The sequence below is a fragment of the Schistocerca gregaria genome, chromosome 9 (genome assembly GCF_023897955.1).
Source record: "Schistocerca gregaria isolate iqSchGreg1 chromosome 9, iqSchGreg1.2, whole genome shotgun sequence".
NCBI lineage: Eukaryota > Metazoa > Arthropoda > Insecta > Orthoptera > Acrididae > Schistocerca > Schistocerca gregaria.
In genome coordinates this window covers 71,378,186-71,396,530 of record NC_064928.1, presented here as the reverse complement: position 1 = coordinate 71,396,530, position 18,345 = coordinate 71,378,186, and the positions used below count along the sequence as shown (strand labels likewise).

The 18,345-nt window shown below is 43.9% G+C and overlaps 1 protein-coding gene across 1 annotated transcript in view; it reads right to left on the bottom strand.

The window, feature by feature from the left end:
• The window catches only part of LOC126291868 (uncharacterized), a 77,721-nt gene that overhangs the window by 39,823 nt on the left and 19,553 nt on the right, over positions 1 to 18,345 (bottom strand). Inside the window, exon 2 of the mRNA XM_049985589.1 lies at positions 11,297 to 11,360. Coding sequence (XP_049841546.1) covers positions 11,297 to 11,360 — 64 coding nt within the window. The remainder of the gene's footprint in view (positions 1 to 11,296; positions 11,361 to 18,345) is intronic.

Sequence of the window (18,345 nt, the reverse complement as noted above, 5' to 3'; positions counted from 1 at the left end):
TGTGTGTTGAAGATCTGAGAAAATGGTCCTAAAAGGAGAAGAAAGCCTTTAGATTTGCTGTTCCTATGATATAGAGGGGGCCAATAAATCATTCCGATGATTGCTGCTTTTGCAGTGTTGATATTACTGGTCAGAATTCGAAAAACAAAAGGTAATAAGCTACCTTAACCTTCCGTCCGCCGACTGACCAGTGTGACATGGTGTAGATTTGCCGGTTTCTGAATCTCCAGGCTCATTAAACATCCTAAAGTTTTAAACTTCTTTAACATTGTAGCTATAATAGAAACATATTCTGTTTTTTTTTCAAGTTCTAAGAACTTTGTGACGAGTTACGTGAATGACACCCATGCTTCTTTCTTATTTAAGGTCATTGTGCATTCAAAGTTAACATCTCACATCAATTTTCTAACGTCAGTTCCGACAAAGACGCCTTCTTTTAGTTTAGATTATGAAAGGCGTGGAAACTTTTGGCAGAGATAATTAAAACATGGTCCATCTGTATGCAGGCAAAGCCTTTACAAACTGTTTAATTAGTCCTAACTTTATATGTAGATGTGGTAGGAGTACATTGTTTGGATCTTCCATATTTTTGCGTAGAATGATTTAAATTCTATTCCAACAGAAGTATATTCTGATGTACAATGTGATTTAGGTGAACCAGTTGATGATGAATTGCAACAGTAAGTCTGGAGGCCAAATCGTTTACTCAAACCGAGCTTCACGATTTGGTTAGGCATCTGGGCTTAACGAAAGAAAAGGATGAATTGCTTGGCTCTAGATTAAAAGAAAAGAACTTATTGGCAGTTGTAACCAGCATATACATGTATCGAAAGAGAGAGCACCAATCTTCTAAGGTTTTTCAACAAGAAGGTGATTTAGTGTACTGCCCAGACATTCATAGTCTGATGAATGAGTTTGGTATTGAATACAAAAAGGAAGAGTGGAGGCTGTTTATTGATTCATCCAAAATTAGTTTAAAGGCTGTTTTATTACACAATGGTAACATGTATGCATCTATACCACTTGGACGTGCTGTACATGAAAGCAAGCTATGAAAACCTACGAACAGTGCTAAATAAAATAGGCTGTTCTGCTCATGGTTGGATGATATGTGGCGATCTAAGAGTAATATGCATGATCCTTGGTCAATAAGGTGTCTTTGCCAAATGTCCATGTTTCTTGGGACAGTAAAACTAGGGATCAACACTGGTGCAGAAAGAACAGGCCTGCGATGGAGTCTTTAAAACCTGGTGAGAAGAATATTCTACGCAAAAATATGGTAGATCCAAAAAATGTACTCCTACCACATCTACATATAAAGTTAGGCCTAATTAAACAGTTTGTAAAGGCTTTGCCTACATACAGATGGGCCATGTTTTAATTATCTCTGCCAAAAGTTTCCACACCTTTCAGAATCTAAACTAAAAGAAGGCGTCTTTGTCGGACCTGACGTTAGAAAATTGATGTGAGATGTTAACTTTGAATGTACAATGACCTTAAATAAGAAAGAAGCATGGGTGTCATTCACGTAACTCGTCACAAAGTTATTAGGACTTGAAAAAAAAAAACAACAACAGAATATGTTTCTATTATAGCTACAATGTTAAAGAAGTTTAAAACTTTAGGATGTTTAATGAGCCTGGAGGTTCACTTTTTGAACAGTCATCTCGATTAATTCCCGGACAATATGGGAGATGTTAGTGAGGAGCAAGGAGAGCGTTTTCACCAGAACATTAAAGTGATGGAAAAACGCTACCAAGGCAGCTGGAACACCAACATGATGGGGGACTACAGTTGGTCACTTCACCGAGAAGTTCAGCGAGTGACTCATCACACAAAAAGCTACAGAAGAAGCTTCAAAGAAAAAAGAGAAAGAAAATACAAAGCAATTCCAGCTGAAAAGTGAAACCTCTATTAACACGTATCATTGTTTTAAGTAGCTTACTGTAAATACAAACCATGCTTATGTTGTAACAAAGCGTTTCATTTATTTCCCCGTTTACCGTATACCATAGGATTTTTATACTATATAATAAAAAGCATATTGCTCAAATACTATGGCTGATACAAAACAACATAGGCTAGGTTTGGATTCAGCTCTTAAAAATCTATAAAGATCAGCTATCAAAGTACAAAAGTTTAAAAAAAATTTTTTTTTTCGTTGGACTGTGTAATCGCCCCATTAACCAAGCACTGCTTCCCGCGGAGTGCATCATTCTTAGGACCAAAATGTGGAAGTCGAAAGGTACGAGAACAAGGGTGTATGGTGGATGAGGAAGAACAGTTCACTGAAGTTTTGTTAGCTGCTCTCGGGTGTGAAACCTTGTGTGAGCTCTAGCATTGTCCAGGATAGGAGAATTTCGTTTGTATTTTGAAGGCTATGTATAGTGCTGCCATCCATCGGAACTTTATGAAACTTTCCACGATGTGCCACAAAAATGATGTCTTTTCAGCCAAAATTCTACGAGAAAAAAAGTGCTGCATTACTTATTGAACACCGTTCGTATAACATTTTTTTGCGACGACTGTCAAACTGTTGTCAGTGATTTTTAGTATTGATTCTATATTGGTTCCCCAAATGTCTGTGTTTTTCACTGCCACAGTAAATCAGACATTGTCAGTGATTTTCAGAATTGAGGCTATGCTAATTTCTTATGTGTTGACCTGTGATTCGCTCAGCTGCAGTAAGATTCGTTTTGTATTGCCTTATACGAAAGAATTGTCATGCATGTAACTGGATAACTATTTATTTAGACGATAGCGTGGGTAGCTTGCTGGTATGGATGGTAGACGGTGTCCTATTTGTTGATGTTTGTAGAACAAGGTGTAGTTAGAGGTTATAGTTATTATCATAAATATTTTGTGGCTTCGTAAGTTTTCAGTTGTCTTGTGTAATGCGGACAATGTAATGTTTTGAGTTGTTATGCTGTTGCCTAGATACCCGCTGTACCGACAGATTTAATACGTATAATTATGTATGTACACTGATGAACCAAAACATTATGACCACCTGCTTAATAGCGTCTTTGTCCGCCTTTAGAACGAAATACATCACAGATTTTGCGAATACAGGATCCAAATTTGTTGGCAGGTTTGTGGAGGTAAGTGCCATTAGGTGTCTACGCGCAGTTCATGTTGTTGTTGTTGTGGTCTTCAGTCCTGAGATTGGTTTGATGCAGCTCTCCACGCTACTCTGTACTGTGCAAGCTGCTTCATCTCCCAGTACGTACTGCAACCTACATCCCTCTGAATCTATTTAGTGTATTCATCTCTTGGTCTTCCTTTACGATTTGTACCCTCCACGCTGCCGTCCAATACATAAATTGGTGATCCCTTGATGCTTCAGAACATATCCTACCAACCGATCCCTTCTTCTAGTGCCACAAACTCCTCCCCAATTCTATTCAATACCTCCTCATTAGTTATGTGATCTACCCATCTAATCTTCAGCATTCTTCTGTAGCACCACATTTCGAAAGCTTCTATTCTCTTCTTGTCCAAACTATTTATCGTCCATGTAATTCGCGTAAATATCGGGTCGCTGATTTGCGCAGCTGTGATGGCTATGGAACACAGATAGGATTTACATCGGGCGATTTTGGTCGCAAAGCCATCAACACGAATTCACTATAATCGTTCTCAAATCACTGTAGCGTGGTTCTGGCTCCGAGACACGAATAAAGATGACGTCGTCGTCCGGGAAGACATCAAGCGTGAAGGAAATCAGGTCGTTCGCGGCTGTCAGCGTGTCTTCAATTACTGCTACAGATCCCATGCAAGTGCAGCAGAATGTCTCTCGTAGCATAATACTGCTCCCACCACCCTGCATCCGTGGTACGCTGCGTGTTTCGAGCCGCCATTCCCCTCGATGGGACCTAGTGTAGCGAAAATGTGATTCACCCGCAAAAGCCGACACGTTTCCATTGATCGGCGGTCAAATCCAGATGGACCCGTGATCACTGTAATCGTAACTGATGGATGTGGTTGGGTCAACATGTCTGCAGGCGTTGTCTGCTGCAGATCGCCATGTTGAACAATGTACGATGAACGTGTGGTCCAAACCACTTGCGCGTGCGCCAGCGTAGCACTCTCTCGGCAGAAATGCGACAGATTACCATCCATTCAAATAGCTCTGAGCACTATGGGACTCAACTGCTGTGGTCATTAGTCCCCTAGAACTTAGAACTACTTAAACCTAACTATCCTACGGACATCACACACATCCATGCCCGAGGCAGGATTCGAACCTGCGACCGTAGCAGTCGCACGGTTCCGGACTGCGCGCCTAGAACCGCGAGACCACCGCGGCCGCTCACCATCCATTCTACGTCAGAGAATAGACAAGTCTTTGAACCCCACGTTCTGTGTAGAGTCGTGGATGTTCAACGATTTTGCTTCTAGTAGTAGTTTAACTGCCCTTACACCTGTTTCTGTAATGCTCACGACAGTAGCACGTGAACACCAGACAGATTCACCGTTTTCTAGACACTCTTTCACAAGCTCTGCGTAATAGTAATCTACCCCTGGTCAAAGTCGCGTATCTCAATGGATTTCGCCATTTTGAGCCCACATCTTCGCGAGGGTGACCTCTCGTCCGTGTCCTCTCGGCGGTATCCAACGTTGCGGTAGGCATTGGTCGTAATGTTTTGGCTTATCAGTGTATGTATACAGGGAGGTCCATTAATAGTGACCGCGCCAAATATCTCACGAAATAAGCATCAAACGAAAAAACTACAAAGAACGAAACTCGTCTAGCTTGAAGGGGGAAACCAGATGGCACTATGGTTGGCCCGCTAGATGGCGCTGCGTTTTTTAAATAAGAACACCCATTTTTTATTACATATTCGTGTAGTACATAAAGAAATATGGATGTTTTAGTTGGACCACCTTTTTCGCTTTGTGATAGATGGCACTGTAATAGCCACAAACGTATAAGTACGTGGTATCACGTAATATTCCGCCAGTGTGGACGGTATTTGCTCCGTGATACATTGCCCGTGTTAAAATGGACCGTTTACCAATTGCGGAGAAGGTCGATATCGTGTTGATGTATGGCTATGTATGCTGCTCGGTATCCTGGACGACATCATCCAAGTGTCCGGTACCGTTCGCCGGATAGTTACGTTATTTAAGGAAAGACGAAGTGTTCAGCCACATGTGAAACGTCAACCACAACCTGCAAGAAATGTGGATGCCCAAGTATGTGTTTTAGTTGCTGTCGCGGCTAATCCGCACATCAGTAGCAGACAAATTGCGCGAGAATCGGGAATCTCGAAAACGTCGGTGTTGAGAATGCTACATCAATATCGATTGCCCCCGTACCATATTTCTATCGACCAGCAATTGCTTGGCGACGGCTTTGAACGTCGTGTTCAGTTCTGCCACTGGGCACAAGAGAAACTACGCGTTCTATTTAGCGACGAAGCGTCATTCACCAACAGCGGTAACGTAAACCGGCATGATATGCACTATTGGGTAACGGAAAATCCAGTGTGGCTGTGGCAATTGGAACATCAGCGACCTTGGCGGGTTAATGTATGGGGCGGCATTATGGGAGGAAGAATAATTGGCCCCCATTTTATCGATGGCAATCTAAATGGTGGAATGTACACTGATTTCCTACGTAGTGTTCTACTGATGTTACTACAAGACGTTTCACTGCATGACAGAATGGCGATGTACTTCCAGCATGATGGATGTCCGGCACATAGCTCGCGTGCGGTTGAAGCGGTGTTGAATAGCATATTTTATGGCTGGTGGATTGGTCGTCGAAGCACCATACCATGGATCTGACGTCCCCGGATTTCTCTCTGTGGGGAAAGTAGAAGGATATTTGCTATCGAGATCCACCGACAGCGCCTGACAACAGGCGTCACCTCATTGTCAATGCATGTGCGAACATTGCGGAAGGCGAACTACTCGCTGTTGAGAGGAATGTCCTTACACGTGTTGCCAAATGCATTGAGGTTGGTGGACATCATTTTGAGCATTTATTGCATTAATGTGGTATTTACAGGTAATCACGCTGTAACAGGATGCGTTCTCAGGAATGATAATTTCGCAAAGGTACATGTATCACAATGGAACAATGGAAATAAAATGTTCAAACGTACCCACGTTCTGTATTTTAATTTAAAAAACCTACCTGTTACGAGCTGTTCGTCTAAAATTGTGAGCCATATGTTTGTGACTATTGCAGCGACATCTATCACAAAGTGAAAAAAGTGGTCCAACTAAAACATTGATATTTCCTTACGTACTACACTAATATGTAATAAAAAATGGGAGTTCCCATTTTAAAAACGCAGTTGATATCCGTTTGACCTATGGCAGCGCCATCTAGCGGGCCAACCATAGCGCCATCTGGTTACTCCCTTCAAGCCAGACATGTTCCTTTCTTTGTAGTTTTTCGTTCAATGCTTATTTACTGAGATATTTGGCGCGGTCACTATCAATGGACCACCCTGGATATGTATGTTTATATGTGTATGTTCCACATCTCCTCCCAGATCACTGGACCAATTTCAACCAAACGTGGTACACATATTCCTTGTAAGCAACACTCATTGCGAGGGGAAGAACCACGTGTCCGTCTCAGTTCGGAAGGTAAGACATCATAAATAAAGAGTTGCGGGAAAAACTACCTCATCATGGCCGACGCTCAAAATTAAACTTCTGTGCAACTAACTTATGTGCAACTAACTCTAGTCCCAATAAATTTCGCAGAGCGTATGCACATATGACGCTAAATGCACGTGCCAAATTATACACCATGTGATCAGAAGTATCCGGACAACTGGCTGAAAATGGCTTACAAGATTGTGGCACATTCCATCGGTAATGCTGCAGTTCAGTTTGGTGTTGGCCCACCTTTAGCCTTGTGGACAGCTTCCACTCTTGCAGGCATACGTTCAACCAGGTGCTGGAAGGTTTCTTGGGGAATGGCAGCCCATTCTTCACGGAGTGCTGCACTGAGGAGAGGTATTGATGTCGGCGGTGAGGCCTGTCACGAAGTCGGCGTTACATAACATCCCAAATGTGTTATATAAAATTCAAGTCAAGACTCTGTGCATTCCATTCCATTACAGGGATGTTACTGTTGTGTAACCACTCCGCCACCGGCCGTGCATTATGAACATGTGCTCGATCGTGTTTAAACATGCAATCCTCAACCCCCGAATAGCCCAACAGTGGGAAGCAAGATGGTGCTTAAAACATCGACGTAGACCGGTGCTGTGATAACGCCACGTGAAACAACAAGGGCTGCAAGCCCCCCTCCGTGAAAAACACGATCACACCATAACACCATTGCCTCCGAGTTTTACTGTTGACACTACATACGCTGGCAGAAGACGTTCATCGGGCACTCGCCACACCCACACCCTGTCATCGGATGGCCACATCGTGTACCGTGATTTCTCACTCCACACAACGTTTATCCACTGCTCAATCGTCCAACGTTTACTCTCCTTACACCAAGCACGGCGTCATTAGACATTTATCAGCGTGATAAATGACTTAAGAGCAGCCACTCCACCATGAAATACAAGTTTTCTCACGTCCTGCCTAAGTGTCACAATACTTGCAGTGGATCCTGATGGAGTGTGGAATTCCTGTGTGATGGTCTGGATAGATGTCTGCCTGTTACATATTACGACCTTCTTCAACTGTCGGCGGACTCTGTCCGTCAACAAACGAGGTCAGCCTGTACACTTCCGTGCTGTATGTGTCCTCTCACGTTCCCACTTCACTAATACATCGGAGCCAATTGTCCTAGAGATGTTCAGGAGTGTGGAGATCCCGCGTACAGACGTATGACACAACTGACACCCAATCACCTGACCACGTCCGAAGTCCGTGAATTCCGCGGAGCGCCCCATTATGCTCTCTGACGATAACTAATGACTACTGAGGTCGCTGATATGGAGTACCTAGAAGTAAGTGGCAGCACAATGCACCTAATATGAAAAAGTAAGTGTTTGGGGGTGTCCGTATATTTTGATCACATAGTGTAGTTGCATTCCTGGCCAGTTGCATTTTTCACATTTTGTTTCGTTTCAGAAATATGTGAGGTGGCAGAGTTAGATGGGAGAGCCTATATCTAAATGATATGGCAGACAATCTTGACATCAACCTTAGACTTTTCACAGACCAGACTGTTTTATGTAACGAAATTCCGTCTGAATTACGTTGCAGAAATATTTAACTAGATGCTGATAAGATTTCTATGCGCATCAAATTTAGATAAATAAACATTACGCGCTTCGGAAAACGACAACACGTAACGTGCTATGACTACAGTATCAGTGGCTTACTGTGGCGTGCGATTTACGTGTAGTGGTGTCAGTCTGAGTTATGCAGAGAAATAATTTTAAGAAACAAGAGCCAAATCATTTAGAGTACAACAATAAAATTCTCTGTAGCCCAAATACTTATGTAGGGCTAGAATATTCTAGTAGAAATTATTCTTAACAGATACAGAATAAGGCACAATATAAAAGAATTCACTGACAAATCCGGCTTTGCCCGGGCATTCAATATGTCAATTTTCTAGCAGAAATGTAAAGTTTCTCCTATGATAGGGGCGATGCTTCGAGTTTCTACAGCGCGATTTTGTAAACCTCTCTGTGACAGCTGCTTTTCGTAATTCTATACACGGCAGTTGTTTTCGCCTGTAGCCGTTTGCGCTTCGCAGATGAAAGCTACCAAATGCACTGCCAGGTGTCAGAGATTTCTGTAAATGGACTGGGCTGCAGGAGTGTCTTATTACCAAAGAACAAATGTATTAAAACTTCGTGCATGATACGATATTTTCTCACGCATCACAGTGTTTATCACCTTTTGAACTGTGTGTCGTACAATGTCATGTTTGTGTAGATCCATTCGGTGGCATATGTGGATACTAACGGCAGAATGTGTTGTGAATAGAATTGGTAGCAAAGAAGTAATAAATTTAAACATCAGTGACAATGTGGCAGTTTTTGGCGCATCTCAGCGTTTATCTCGTCAAATGTCCTGAATTACATGTGGTACCATGATACACTATGTGATGAAAAGTATGCGGACACACACAAAAACATAAGTTTTTCATATTAGGTGCATTGTGCTGCCACCTACTGCCAGGTACTCCATATCAGCGACCTCAGTAGTAATCAGACATCGTGGGAGAGCAGAATGGGGCGCTCCGTTGAATTCGCGGGCTTCGAACATGGTCAGGTGATTGGATGTCAGTTGTGTCATAAGTCTGTATGCACGATTTCCATACTCCTAAACATTCCTAGGTCCACTGTTTCCGATCTGATAGTGAAGTGAAAACGTGGACACGTACAGCACAAAATCTTACAGGCAGATCTCGTCTGTTGACCGACAGAGGCCGCCGACAGTTGAAGAGGATCGTAATGTGTAATAGATAGACATCTATCCAGACCATCACACAGGAATTCCAAACCGCATCGGAATCCACTACAAGTACTATGACAGATAGGCGGGAGGTGAGAAAACTTGGATTTCATTGTCGAGCGGCTGCTCATAAGCCACACATCACGCCGGTAAATACGAAACGATGCCTCGCTTGGTGTAAGGAGGGTAAACAATGGACGACTGAACAGTGAATAAACGTTGTGTGAAGTGACAAATCACGGTCCAAGATGTGGCGGTCCTATGGCAGGGTGTGGGTATGGCGAATGACCGGTGAACGTCATCCGCCAACGTTTTCCGTGGCGGTGGTGTTATGGTGTGGTCGTGTTTCTCCTGGAGGGGGCTTGCACCCCCTGTTGTTTTGCTTGGCACTATCACAGCACAGGCCTATGCTGATGTTATAAGAACCTTCTTCTTCCCAATGTTGAAGATCAATTCTGCGATGGCGATTTCTTCTTTGAACACGATCGAGCACCGTAATGCACGGCCTGTGGCGAAGTCGTTACACGACAGTAACAGCCTTGTAATGCCCTGGCCTGCACAGAGTCCTGACCTGAATCCTATAGAACACCTTTGGGATGTTTTGGAACGCCGACTTCGTGACAGGCCTCGCCGACCGACATCGATGCCTCTCCTCAGTGCAGCACTCCGTGAAGAATGGGCTGCCATTTCCCAAGAAACTTTCCAGCACCTGACTGAAAGCACACCTGCGAGAGTGTAAGCTGTCAACAAGGCTATGGGTGGGCCAACATCATATGGAATTCCAGCATTGCCGATGGAGGGCGCCACGAACTTGTAAGTAATTTTCAGCTAGGTGTTCGGACACTTTTGATCTCATAGTGTATGTCAGGGGATCACAGGGTGGGTAGAAATACGCAATCCATGAATGTAAACAAACATCACTTTCAACAAAAAGTCACGTTATTCTTAAATGGCAGATGTACGTCTTTTGTGCAGAAATGTAAAATAGCGGTACAGTTATTGACGGCATACTTGTTTTCACTGTTTTAAAGCCCATGCCTTTCGAAGTACGTAGACGTCAAAGGATAGCAAAGGCGCCACAGCTTCTGCCGTAATCCGTAGAGTAAGATCTTCCTATATCAGGCTTCAGGACAGTGCAGATAAACGGCATTTTGACATTACATCGTTACGTCACAAAATTTGGCACTGATTCTATTATTTAAAGTCTAAGTATCCCAGAATGTATAAGGTTTAGAGCAGTGGAACCAAATCTCCCAATACTAATGCTGCCTCTAGTTTTCATCCCGGTATATTTAGTACATGTAACATTATGAAATAACGTAACTTTGTCTAGAAAGTGAAGTTTGGTTACATTTATGGACTGTGTATTCCTGTCCATTGTCCGTCCGCCTGACACAGACGCATCAGTGGCTAATTGAATTTTTCACATTTTATTTTATTATGGAACACCGTGTACAACATGAGCAAGTCCCAAGTCTTTTCCTGGGGAAGGCCCTTCAACTTTTGGCGGTATTTCTACATTGAACATAACGTGATGCATCCTGTCTAGCAAGAAATCCTCAACACAGTCACAAATTTTGCTTGATGGGCCGTATAATTTACCTTTGATAATAAATGTAGGTGTAGTACCGAGTCGAATGCTACCTGGAAGTCAAGAAACATTGCATCTACCTGACTGCCTGCTCCATGGCTTTCACGTAATGCGAGAATAGCGCAGTCTTGGTCAGGTTGGATCCTTCTACACTTGGAGTTCGACACCTTATAATGTATTTAGTCTTGTTTCTTATTTGTTTACGCATGTGCAAAATACTTGAACACTATTGCACCTGAAGAATGCAGAGACTTTTCTGGCCATCGTAATACACGAACAATGCGATGGGATGAGATTTAGACTTACCTAGATTCTCGGAGGCCATGCAAGCTTTTATTTCGCTCATTACTTTTGCGTCGTTGCCATCTGCCTAGAAAAGAAAAGAAACTCAGCGTGAGTATGAGTTGCCATGGGTTGCATGTAAAGCAGTGGTATCCCGTTTTGCCAGAAAGAAACAGGGGAGGCGAGTGCGAGTTAAGACTCAGCTGGAACCTTTAACAGCCTTGTACTATTTACCCTTAAGAACCAAACAAAGTGGTACACCTGGCAAACAGCGTGTAGACACCTTGATCCTGCAAGGATGTCTATAAATCCATGAGTAAGAGGGGGAGGAGATCTCTTCTGAGCTGCACGTTGCGAGGTATGATGGCTAACGTAAGCGCTTAATCTCAGAAGAGTATTCCTACTTGTTGGAGCCACCCTGTAGCAATACTGGATGTGCGAGGTGTCGCATTGTCCTGCTGAAATTGGCCACGTCCGACACAATGGACTCGGTGCCCCCATCCAGACTCCTAACTAAGGCACGAGCATATGGGATTGGTTCCCGAATATGTGAGTGGCTCGAAGACTTCTTAAGTAATAGAACCCAGTACGTTGTCCTCGATGGTGAGTGTTCATAGGAGGTGAGGGTATCATCTGGAGTGCCCCAGGGATGTGTGGTAGATCCACTGTTGTTTTCTGTCTACATAAATGATCTTTTGCATAGGGTGGATAGCAATGTGCGGCTGTTTGCTGATGATGCTGTGGTGTACGGGAAGGTGTCGTCGTTGAGTGACTGTAGGAGGATACAAGATGACTTGAGCACGATTTGAGATTGGTGTAAGGAATGGCAGCTAACTCTAAATATAGATAAATATAAATTAATGCAGATGAATAGGAAAAAGAATCTCGTAATGTTTGAATACTCCATTAGTAGTGCAACGCTCGACACAGTCACGTCGATTAAATATTTGGGCGTAACATTACAGAGCGATACGAAGTGGGACAAGCATGTAATGGCAGTTGTGGGGAAGGCGGATAGTCGTCTTCGGTTCATTGGTAGAATTTTGGGAAGATGTGATTCATCTGTAAAGGAGACCGCTTATAAAATACTAATACGACTTATTCTTGAGTACTCTCGAGCGTTTGGGATCCCTATCAGGACGGATTGAGGGAGGACATAGAAGGAATTCAGATTCTGGCTTCTAGGTTTGTTACTGGTAGGCTTGAACATCATGCGAGTGTTACGGAAATGCTTCAGAAACTCGGGTGGGAGTCTCTGGAGCAAAGGAGGCGCTCCTTTCGTGAATCTTTACTGAGGAAATTTAGAGAACCAGCGCTTGAGACTGACTGCAGTATAATTTTACTGTCGCCAACTTATATTTCTCGTAAAGACCACAAAGATAAGATAAGAGAGATTAGGGCTCGTAGAGAGGCATATAAGCAGTCATTTTTCCCTCGTTCTGTTTGGGAGTGGAACAGGGAGAGAAGATGCTAGTTGTGGTACGAGGTACCCTCCGCCACGCACCGTGTGTATGTAGATGTAAATGTAGAATGGATGCAGGTGATCGACAGCATGTTTACGTACTTGTCGGAGTATAAGGTGTCCCGTATTATTCCAACTGCACATGGCCCCGACCGCCGGAGTGGCCGAGCAGTTGTAGGCGCTACAGTCTGGAACCGCGAGACCGCTATGGTCGCAGGTTCCAATCCTGCCTCGGGCGTGAATGTGTGTGATGTCCTTAGGTTAATTAGGTTTAAGTAGTTCTACGTTCTAGGGGACTGATGACCTCAGAAAAATCTCATAGTGCTCAGAGCCATTTGAACCATTTGCACATGGCCCACACTATTACAGAGCCTCCACCGACTCGAACAGTCCCCTACTGACATGCAGGGTCTATGGATGCGTGAGGTTGTCTCCACATCTGTACACTTCCGTCCACTCGATACAATTTTAAATGAGACTCGTGCCACCAGGCAACATGTTTTCAGTCATCAACAGTTCAATGACAGTGTTAACGAACCCAGACGAGGCGTAAAGCTTTGTGTCATGCAGTCATTAAAAGTGCACAAGTGGTCCTTCAGCTCCTAAAGCCCATATCGATAATGTTTGGTTGAATCGTTACCATGCTGACACTTGTTGATGGCCCAGCATTGAAATCTGCAGTAATTTGCGAAATGGTTCTAAAGGTTCAAATGGCTCTGAGCATTATGGGACTTGACTGCTGTGGCCATCAGAACTACTTAAACCTAACTAACCTATCACACACATCCATGCCCGAGGCAGGATTCGAACCTGTGACCGTAGTGGTCGCGCGGTTTCAGACTGTAGCGCCTAGAACTCCTCGGCCATCCCGGCCGGCGCGAAATGGTTCCACTTCTGTCACGTTGAAGGATTCTCTTCAGTCGTCGTTGGTCCCGTTCTTGCAGGATCTTTTTCCGGCAGCAGCGATGTCGGACATATGATGTTTTACCGGATTTATGATGTCCACGGTACACTAGTGAAATGGTAGTGTAGAAAAATCCCCACTTTATGGCTACCTCGGTGATGCTATGTCCCAGCGCTCTTGCATCGGCTATAACGCCACGTTCGAACTCACTTAAATCTTGATAACCTGGCACTGTAGCAGCAGTAACCGATCTAATAACTGAAGCAGACACTTGTTGTCTTATAAATGCGTTGCCGACCGCAATGCGGTATTCTGCCTGTTTACATACGAGAGTTTTCCAGAAAGTAAGTTTCGATCGATCGCTAAATGGAAACCACAATGAAAATCAGAAACATTTTATTCGCAATAGTTATCTACACTTTGCAGATACTTCTCTACATAGTCTCCGCTCCTACTTAGACATTTGTCGGAGCGTTATACAAAATTTCCAACACCATCATCATAGAAGGCAGCCTGTGCTTTCCAATAATTCTCTACGTTTGTCTTCGTTTCCAGCATTTTATGTGAACAGAGATAATACTCAGGACGAGCCAATTAGGGCTGTGTTGTGGGTGATCGAACACCTCCCATAGAAAAGGCTGCAGCAGTGTCTTCACTGCCCCTGCAGAGTGCGGCTGAGAACTGCCGTGGAGAAGGAAGTGCGTGGCAGTTGTGTTAGGCGGGCTGTATTCACTAAGGCGAAGTCTCCCAGCGGGCCCTCCTACTTGGCGGGAGACATCGTTGTTCCAGGCACCTTTACTCGCTCACAGTGCGCTCAGAACTGAAAAAGAAAAAGTGTCTTGATGCGATCGAAGGTCATACTAGAGACACTACCCGAGACATCTGTGGAAACCTTCATGGGATTTTCACTGTAGTGTCCATTTCGCGACCAATTGGAGCTTACTTTCTGGACAACCCTCGTATATCTGTATCTGAAAACGCATGTCTATACCAGTTTCTTTGGCGCTTCAGTGTATTACTAATCAGCTAGCTTAAAAGGGCCTGTTTTGGTTGACCCTTTTTTTATTTGTTTTCTGAATTGGAAAAATGGTGTAATTAATTATCTAATTTGTACAACACTGAGCAGTCCTAGTCGTAGCACAGGACACAAAAACTTAAGCTCGCTCAATTTTGTCGTGGAAGGACTGTGGGCACAAACCCACAGATACTCGCATAAATTGTATATGTTTATTCTATGATAAACTACTAACAAATAACAGTCTGGAAAGTTTACAAAATTTTTAATTGACAGCGACATTGGCACGAATTGAATGTATAGCCTCCAAACAGCCCCTTTGGCCTTGCTGACCTCTGGCTTCAAAGAATGACACATAATGGGTCAGGTTAAATCTAAAACACAGCTATGTCAAAAAATTGAAAAACGCATACTGACAAATATTCATTCTATACAATTAAAAGGAAACCAGATTGTCACTTGTGTAGGCAGTCTTGGGATGGAAATCAAATTGAATTAGGTGAGTTTAAGAGACAGTAATCAAACTTAATATTTACTACAAAGATTATTTGCAGTAGTGCCGAAACATTTTTAGCAGAAAATACGCTCTATTTTAAGCTAGAATTTCAACGCTTTCAACTCAGTTTTGGATCAGTACAACTTGCCACAAGCGTCATGAGCGTTTCAATTGGAAATGAACTGCAGTAAGTATAACAGCACTAAAGTAACTGGGCAAACACAGTAATAATGGGTTGGGGAAGTTTTGGGGGAGGAGAGGAGACAGCGGCGTCATCGGTCGCATCGGATTAGGGAAGGACAGGGAAGGAAGTCGGCCGTGCCCTTTCAAAGGAACCATCCCGGCAACTTGCCTGGAGCGATTTAGGGAAATCACGGAAAACCTAAATCAGGATGGCCAGACGCAGGATTGACCCGTCGTCCTCCTCAATGCGAAAATGTTGGAAAGGTATTGTCTCAAAAAAAAGACATAATGAATTTTAAACGGTTTAACCTCTGTTCTTAAACTAACAAAAGTTTTAGGGCAATTCAAAGTCAGGCACGTCAAAGCCCAGACATATACACGAACGTTGAGACAACAAATGAGCCTCTTGTCCTAATGACAGCGAGAACCCTGTTTGCGTCCAGAAGTAACGCTCACCATGGTCTGAAGTGCTGCTTTGTTCTCCAACAGGAAACATATTTCGGGAAGCATCGACATCAGGCGACTAGTATGTGCAGTGGCTGACAACTCCGTCTGGTGTTTCTGGTAACTGATGTGCAGCACTTCCGTCATTAGGCCGTACCTAGAGAAACCGTGCACGGCTACCACGGTTGCTCCACTGCAGAGTGCGCTCTGCCGGCCCAGCAACGGCAGTACACATCCACATACCAGAGGGCCTTCGCCCAAGGACCCACAGGGTCATGAAGCAGCTCACAGCCTGTAGTCTGCGCAGAGTCCTGTGGCCCTTAGAGGCACCGACGGTAGAGCGGTAGTGGATGGGTTTATGTGCAGGCGGTGTAGGAGAAATGCCAAGCACAGGAGGGGAAGTGTTATTCTAAACTGGAGCCTACACTCACGTTTTTTGTAACTTATGTGGGGAACCTCAACGCCCACGCTTGTATGGTGACCATTCAGAAAGAACTATCTGCTTTGATTAGCATCTAAAACGAATTCCGCCGAAAATCCAGCGATTTATTTCCACCTCACTTGTTAACCATCTGTAACTTTCTGAGAACCATCATGTGTGGCGATTATTGTGTAAGACCCACACATTTCCCTGATTACCACATTAAAATTTGCTTCTTTCGCTAAAACACAGAGGAGTTTATACAATCGCACCTCACTAACATTTGTGCAGACACAATTGTGAGAGAATTCTGAAACAGTGGTTCAAAAATGGTTTAAAAGGCTCTAAGCACTATGGAACTTAACATCTAAAGTCATAAGTCCCCTAGAACTTAGAACTGCTTAAACCTAACTATCCTAAGGACATCACACACATCCATGTCCGACGGCCGGCCGTAGCTTCAGTTTCGGTTCTATGCGCTACAGTCTGGAATCGCGTGACCGCTACGGTCGCAGGATCAAATCCTGCCCCGGGCATGGGTGTGTGTGATGTCCTTAGGTTAGTTAGGTTTAAGTAGTTCTAAGTTCTAGGGGACTGATGACCTCCGACGTTAAGTCCCATAGTGCTCAGAGCCATGCCCGTGGCAGGATTCGAACCTGCGACCGTAGCAGCAGCACGGTTCAGGACTGAAGCGCCAGGAACCGCTCGGTCATAGCGGCCGGCTGAAACAGTGGTTTATTAAGTTTGTTAACTGACGAACTGAGGAGAAGTAGCGTCAGTAACTTATGAAAAAGCATGTCCTTCGTACAAATAAACTCGTAATGTCTTCGCTCATGTTGTTCCAAAATACATAGCATTTCCCGTTTCACCAGCTATCGATGGCCCATAAAAATTACATTGTTTCGTCGAAAAAGTCTGTAATTAGTGGACTAACATAGTACATAATGAAGTTTTACGTAATAACGATACAGCAAAATACACTCCTGTTTGAGTGGTGTCATTTGCAAAAATCTCATTTTGATATCTGGAACCGTTTATGAACAATGAGGAATTTCACTGTGGCTTTATCACTGGTGCAGAGCGATCGCAAATGAGTGTCCTACGTCACATCAAATTTCTCCAAAGAGAGAGAGAAAAAAAATGTGTGAATTCCTGAGGGTCCAAACTGCTGAGGTGATGAGTCACTATACTTAAACACTACTTACACAAACTTATGCTAAGAACATCACACCCACCCACGCCCGAGGAAGGACTCGAAGATCCGGCGGCAGGGACCGTGGATCCGTGACATGGCGCCCTAAACCGCGTAGCCACCCCGCACGGCAAATTTCTCGAGATTGGTGACAGATTGATACCTCTACCGGTCTAAAGAAAAATCAGTATGTTAGCTGAATTTCATACGCAGAAACATATTATTGTAATATACAAAAAGCAAAATCATAGCGCCCTCTATTTTTCATTGCGGACTTTTCCGAATTTCGCGCAATGTCTTACTTCCACGTAAATATCACATTAAGTATGACCATCAACATGATGATGGGGACGTTATCACGAACCTGACATATAAAGCTATAAGTAAAGCAAAAATGACAATTTTTTACTTAATAATTTTTGTAAAATCGTTTAAGAAAGATTGTAGGGCGTGCGTCTCGATTGTGTCATCACCGACCGGCCGAAAGGTGGAAACACTTGACGGCTTACCCTTCCAAACAAACGAAAGAACTCACCCTGCGCTTTGGACGAAAACTGGTCGCTGAACATCGGCCACCGTATTTTGTACCGAGTCTTACTTCTCCGGCGCGACGTAGAGCACTGCTTGCAGACGGGACCCACAGACCCTTAGCCGGGCTGTACGTGCTCATTTGTATCTGCCGAGTCTCGACTCTGGTAGCGTGGCCACAGGTCTTTGACAATCGATCACGGACCAGCACAAACACCTAACTTATTCTCAGTATATTGTTATAACCTACAGTCGTTTTTTGCTTTTAGGTGCAAAGACGAACAAGTTCTGTGATTGAAATTTCCTGGTAGATTAAATCCCCCAGGCTGTGGCTAAGCCACGTCTCCGCAATATCCTTTCTTCCAGGAGTGCTAGTTCTGCAAGGTTCGCAGGAGAGCTTCTGTGAAGTTTGGAAGGTAGGAGACGAG